The sequence below is a fragment of the Dermacentor variabilis genome, chromosome 3 (genome assembly GCF_050947875.1).
Source record: "Dermacentor variabilis isolate Ectoservices chromosome 3, ASM5094787v1, whole genome shotgun sequence".
In the NCBI taxonomy this organism is placed as follows: Eukaryota; Metazoa; Arthropoda; class Arachnida; order Ixodida; family Ixodidae; genus Dermacentor; species Dermacentor variabilis.
Window position 1 is genome coordinate 17,945,590 of NC_134570.1, and position 6,911 is coordinate 17,952,500.

At 49.3% G+C, this 6,911-nt stretch overlaps 1 protein-coding gene across 1 annotated transcript in view; it reads left to right on the top strand.

The window, feature by feature from the left end:
* The first annotated feature begins 213 nt into the window (after positions 1–213).
* Positions 214–6,911, top strand: part of LOC142575214 (uncharacterized) — a 234,826-nt gene continuing 228,128 nt past the window's right edge. Inside the window, exon 1 of the mRNA XM_075684351.1 lies at positions 214–274. Coding sequence (XP_075540466.1) covers positions 262–274 — 13 coding nt within the window. The 5' untranslated portion in view covers positions 214–261. The remainder of the gene's footprint in view (positions 275–6,911) is intronic.

Below are 6,911 nucleotides of genomic sequence, written 5' to 3' on the forward strand. Positions count from 1 at the left end.
AACACACACGCGCACATACACTTCCCACTAAAACGGGCGCGAGGAACATCGCTGAAAGCTGCTCGATATCAGCCCCCCCACGGCTAGGGCCGCAGTGCGTTGCCGCAGTGCGTCAAAGAAGAAGAAGGCGGGGTGCCGCTCCGCCTTCGACGATGCTCCGCCCACTTTCCGAAGGGGGCGCGGGGGGGATGAGGCGTCGGGGGCCGTCGGCGCGCATCCGCGGCCGCGCAGCCGGGGATTCGGCGCGGGACGCGGGCCGGTATGGAACCCACGAGTGAGTACGGGGCTCCCCTGCCCCCCCTTTCTCTGTACCCGCTTCCCTCGGGCTCTACGGTTCGGCGGGAAATCGCGATGCACCGGTGCACCATGTTGCCGGAGAGATTTTGAACACTGCATGCGAGCTGCCGGATTCTATCAGTACAGCGGCAAGCGATTCCGACGCGCCTGCCAGCGCTACGTGATAAGGACACACACACACACACACAAAGAAAGAATAACGCTCAAGCAGCACAGATAGTTTGAGCTAAAAATAGGAGACAGAAGTCCGACAGGTGTGCTATAAGGAGAAAACGGTGTAGTTCGACCCTGAGTCTCGTGTAAGCCGCTTACCTTCTGCCGTTTTACTCACCTCAGCTAGCCGGCTGTGTGCTACGACTTTCGGGGCTGAGACCAGTGGATTACGTACCCCGCTTATGCCCGATGAGCACACAAAGCACCACTGGAAATTACAATCTGTTCTAAGTATCAACCCTGCATATTCATTTACATTCTGTCACTGTCTGAGCCTCACTCACTATGTTACTGTATGTGGCTTCCTCGGCGTTTTTCAAGCCAGGAGTCATCTACAGCACATTCATATAATTCCTACAGCGTGCAAAGTGATCATCTTTATTTCTTTCCTGCTAATTGTTTCACCCACAGTGTTTGCTTCATTGATGTTTTAATTCAACATCAGAACACACGAAAAAGACGCACTGTGACGATTTTGTTGAGAGCATTTGCTTTCATGATAAGGCAGGCCAGAAGAGCGCTTCTGTTGCTCGAAAGGCAACCATCGTGCGTATAGTGCAATGCGCGCTGCTATATATCGTGCCTTATAGCGACTCGCCTTGCTCGACGGTGAGCACGGGTGCACTGCTGGCAAGCGCCTGCTCCTGTTACAGACAGTACGCGGGATGTGGGCCCCTGCATTCCGTGAGTGCGTGTGTGTGGCACCGGACAGCGAGGGATGTGACGGACATCTGCAAACAAGCGAGGCGCACTTCGCGACCCCCTCCAGTGCTTCCCCGAGGATTACGAGTAGTCGCTGGAACACAATGTCGGCGGAAAACCGGGCCGCCGACGCCTTCCCGCGAACACTTCGGGAGTGTTTGCCTCGGACGCGGAGACCGGCGTCCTCGCTGCAGGATGTCGCCGCGCCTCCGGACTCCGCCGTCCGCGAGACGTTCAGCCACGCAGGCTCTCAGCAGTGCGGCCGTCGAGTGTGCACAGGGAGCGGCAGTGCGACAACGTGTGTGTGCTGTTGGGATTACAATGTGTGCGCCGGCCGATACGTGCCATCCGGATCGCCCTACAGTGGTGAAGCTGTCGCCGTCCTCGCCTGGCCTCTGCAGACACGCGCGCTGCAGACTGTGACGTGATGTATGGTGGTGGGCAGCGCTGCTCTTCCGAACCCTGCTCTTACAAATTTTAGTTTAACCCGCGGAACTACGACGTACGCTGCCTTCTTAAGCTCGGAAAGGAATATTGGTGACGCTGACATATTTGATTTACGTAGTGTGGACGCGCTAGTGTGCAAACGCCACTCTCTCGTACTGTAAGCGGTTAACTCTATACCATCTTCGCTGGTGGCACGGCAGGTATGCTGCGCTGCTGGAATTTTAAACGCGGTTGCGATCGTTTTGCAGATGCGCAGTCCTGCCATGGCTTTCAACTTATTTAACACGCTGTTGGTTTCGTCCAAGCATTTAGTGTATCGAGCTCGCATCATTGGTGCCAACATGCGTTGTGTGCAACATGATGGGTATACAGGGTGTTCAGATCCAGACAGTTCACATCATGAAAAGTAGGGGGGTGGGAGGAATCCGCTACTAAATAGAGAATATTGGGTAACGTCTTCGAAACTGCAAGGTACAAGATATAGATTTTACTGCCTCACATAAACAGACGTGTAGTATACGTAACAATCGGTAAGTCGCGTTTTGCTTGCGGAAATAGCGAACATAGAGCGGCGTTTATTTGACGTCCCTTAAATAATTATTCGGCAGAATAGCCAAGCTTGTGGCGCATGCTGTCAGGTTCTCGTACGTTCACGAATTGTATTGGCACACGTTCTTCCCTAGTTGACTCATACTTGGGTGCCACTACAAGTTGTCGGGTTTTACAGCGTCGAGCGCGTGCGAGTCGGGCAACAATGGCGACGCCTTTACAGGGCCGAGCCATTTTGAGGAAAAGGCACGCACGAAGCGGCTTTTCTGCAAATGTAGAAACTCTGGCTGAACTGTAAGCTGTAGAAATGAAAGCTTTCTCACGGCTAGGAAATATAGCTTTAATGCAACTTGCTGAACACTGACACACTTAAATCATCGCTACGCCCAGTTAGCATGCTTCAGGCAGTCGCACAGCATTAGCTGGGCTGAGCACGGGTTGTCGGGGTGGAGAGGCACGACAACAAGACGACTAACGGAAGTTCTTCACCGGAAGTCCTTTGGGGCACCTTTGTCCTTAGGGTCAACATGGAGAGATGTTTGTTTGCGAATGCTTGAACGGCTTCAACTGTGGCATGCTGTATATTTACTTGTACTACACGCGTGGATCTGTGTACATTGGCGGGAAAGGAGAAGGAGAGAAGACAAAGCCACGCAAACGCACGTACTAGCGCATAAAGAACGAATAGGAAAAAACTGGCTCAAAGGTTTAGTTTGTTCTATTTGAGTCGACCAATTCGTCACTGAACAGAGCGTTATCAGTCTGTGGCGGCATGCATCGTCTAGCTTTTCAGGAACCCGGTTATTCCATTCATAGTGCTCCACTGTATAGTTACATGGTGCCATTATTTTGATGACTTTCTTCCGCTCTCCGGCTATTTGTACATTGATTTTCCCGTAGCATATCAGCCTCGATGTTTTCTCGAAACAGTTTTATCGTTCTTCACTGGCCGACTTCTTGTCGTCTTACGCACCGAAACCCATATTCGTTTCATCGTGGCCAATTTACCTCTGACCGTACCTCATTACGTCGTCAGTCTCAGGCTCAATGAATTGGGATATTTATATATTTTCCCTGACTACATATACTGATGATGACGCAACCTATACCAGGTACGTTTCCTAACATTCGTCTTCGCCATTTAGGAATAAGAACAGAAAGCGAGTTTGCGCATTACACTAAAAATTATTGTTAATCCTCGCAGTGAGTTCAGGGCACAGGGGTATACGTATACTTGATTATGAATAACTGCCAATGGAATTAATTATGCAAAGTTGCGGATCTTTCTGGCAACTTTCACAAAAGATTAACATAAGCAATCTTCCTCTTTTGTATACAATCGTTTTATTCGAACAAGCGAAATCACTCACAGGAACATGTAAGGGCAAAGAGAAATGCTCGCGAATCAAGTTACATGCTCATCTCTACAAATTATCATTACTATATTAAAATGTAACCATATTACCAGCAACAACAGCTAAACACGGGTTGGCGATCCTTTCTTTGCGTTGTTCTTCGCACTCTTTTTACGAAATATGCGGAAAGTACTGCACGGGGTCATGCTTCGCAGGAGGTTTCATGCTTTTCCTTATCCTACAAGTCCTCTTTGACGTAAGTAATCAAATGTAATGGGAACATCTCGGCGTCCATCCTAGAAAAAGAAGGAGGGAAAGGGTATACCTCTCAGGCCTTTAGTCTTTTTCTGTTCTCGTCCGGTTTTACTGGTTTCTGATTTATACGCTGTTCCACAAAAAATAATGGAATACCCACTAAACAAATGAGCCACCCTCCTTTGAACGTAATGTATTTAGGTAAATATCATCTCTACATCACATCGACCATACGCAATGTAGAACAGCGTCAGCGCTGCGTTAATTCGCTTCCTAGTGCATTAGCGCCATTTACATGTATATGCGGCGTGCGGGAAATGCGCGCAATGCACCAATTTTCACAAATTTTGTTCGGGGTGCGATAATCGCGCGTTATCAGGTTTTTCCCTAAAACGAAGGACCGCACGTATGTACTGCCAAGTTTCCAGGTGAGGTGCGCCACGATTGCAGCTCAAATGCTGATTTAGAATATACGACTTCCATGAATGTGCAATTTTATGTCCCAAATGACTCAAACCTCAGTTCTCAGAAAGACAGAGAGAGAAAGAAAATGATAAATGAAAGGCAGGGAAGTTAACCAAGACTGAGCCCGGTTGGCTACTATACATTGGGGGGGGGGGGGGGGAGAAGGGGGATTTAACAGGAGAAGAGAAAGTCCATGCACTGTGCATATCGCCGACGTGGTCGCAGTTTCCTGCTCTATATCACTGAAAGTCACTAAGTCCGGATCACAGACAGTCGCTCGATCCGGTAGCTTTCAAAAATCGCTGCGACATGCAAGGCCATGGTCCCACCATCTTGTTCAAGGTGAATGATTTTATATCTAACTTTAGAGCTATGCAGATATCATGTCTTTCACTTTCAAAAGATGGGCGGGGGCACTGTAGATGTTCTATAATCTCCTCGACGCCACGGGTATTGCATTCGGCGCTATCAGCCATTCCAGTCAAACACATATATGCATTGGTGAATGCGACGCCCGAGCGTAGGCGGCACAGCATTGTTTCCTCATTTCGTGGAAGCCCAGGTAACAGCGGCAGTTGCATAGATGGGTCAAGGGAATGCAATTGTTGCTGAGTGAAATCAGGTGTGTGCCACTTCTCCAATGTCATACGGTGCGCTAACTTCCTTAAGTGTTGGGCTGCGTCAGTCCTCGATAAAGGTTCAGAAACAAGGGTTGCTCCTTCGTGCGGTTTCCTAGCAGCTTCATCGGCGAGGTCGTTGCCAGAGAAACCGCAATAACCCGGCAGCCACTGAAACTCGACGTCGTGTCCCTTCGTGATCATATGATGGTGTATTTCTCGTATCTCCGACACGAGTTGTTCACAGGACCCGCGACTAAGTGCTGACAAAAGACGTTGTAGAGTCGCCTTGGAATTACAGAATATTGCCTACAGTGTAGCCGGTTGGTCGTTAATAAAATAAACCGCACCTCAGAGGGCAACCAGATCCGAACCGGTCGATGTTGTGACATGATAAATCTTGTACCTGATGCATATTGATCGTGATGGCGTAACCATTGCGCCGGTGGAGCTGGTCTGCGTGGAGGAGGCATCCGTATATATGTGGACTCGGTCATAGTAGATAGTGCGCAAACAATCCAGAGCTTTTTTAGGCTTGTAGCGCAGCTCAGAAAGAGCAAGAAGGAAGGTGGAAGGGGTAATGAAAAGGAACGGAGAACAGAGTGAGCGCTTGCTCCAGAGCTCCAGAGAATTCAGAGCTGCTTGCTTCAAGGCCATGGTAGGGAGGTCAGTATTCCTTCTTATCCCTCGTACGGAAAGGCGCACTTGAGATTAGTTTAAACGCCACAAAGCTGAGTGTGAACGTGCCGAGGGTGTGAAGCCCGATCTTAGGGAGGCACGATGAATGATGACCACGTTGGAGAATGACGCCTGCATCGTCGTCATTCTGGCAGGTAGGCAGGCAGGAAAGCTTGATTGCATCCGTGAAACGGGATGAATATGGGCCCTAAGCGTGTCAGTGGGAACTTAAGTCGTGATCGGATGGCCTTTAGCCATTATGAGGGTTCCTGCTGTTGAGGCACTCCGTGGAAGTCCGAGGCAAACGCACCTCAGCGCTGGGTGGTAACTACATGAGGCAACTGGAAAAGCTGTGCTTTCTGTAAGGAATGATTAGGTTCACGCTAGAGAAATAATCGCCCAGGTATATGAATGCGAATAATCATCACGTCACAAGTTCCCAAAGTGACTGCTGCGGAGTGCTTCCTTTTGAGCTTTTTGTGATCTCTGACACGCTGTGACAAGTGCGATATTATCGTATTTGTATATGGCGGCATGACTCACCGCCGACGGTGATAAGCGTCGAGCCTTGATAGCACGCAAAGGTGATGCGTCCGGCCATATGCGGATGTATTATGGAACGTGTGCGATACGTTTGGCACAGCATTCTTCTCGAGACGTGCCCCATTCATTTCCTCGATTCATTTCCTCGATGGTTATATTTATGCAACACAATACAACTTGGCCGTGCAGTGTAACAGCTCTAACAATTAAAATAGTATGTGCGATGGTTGCTTGTTTTCTGGAGGCAATAAGATGGCATGCGTAGTTAGACGATTAGATGCGCAGTATGTCCACAGCGCCGTGCATCGTGAACGCGTACAAGAAACTATAAAGTAGAACACGCTTCGTAAGCAATAACTCGAGAAAACGATCTCGCACCGCTACTTGTCCATGTCGCCAAAAATGTTATATGATTCCGCGGACGTTACACTTATTGGCGAAAAAGGAAATGAAAGAGAGCGTTGTATAGTTAGCCCTAAACCGTGTGCGTTTGAACTGTCCAAGATAGTGCATTGATTGTCAGCTGGAATCCAGGCCGCACTAAATATTTCAGACATTTCCCGACGTATCACACACACACACACACACACACACACACACACACACACACACACACACACACACACACACACACACACACACACACACGCGCACGCACGCACGCACGCACGCACACACGCACGCACGCACACACACACACACACACACACACACACACACACACACACACACACACACACACACACGCGCACACACACCACACACACACACACACACACACACACACACA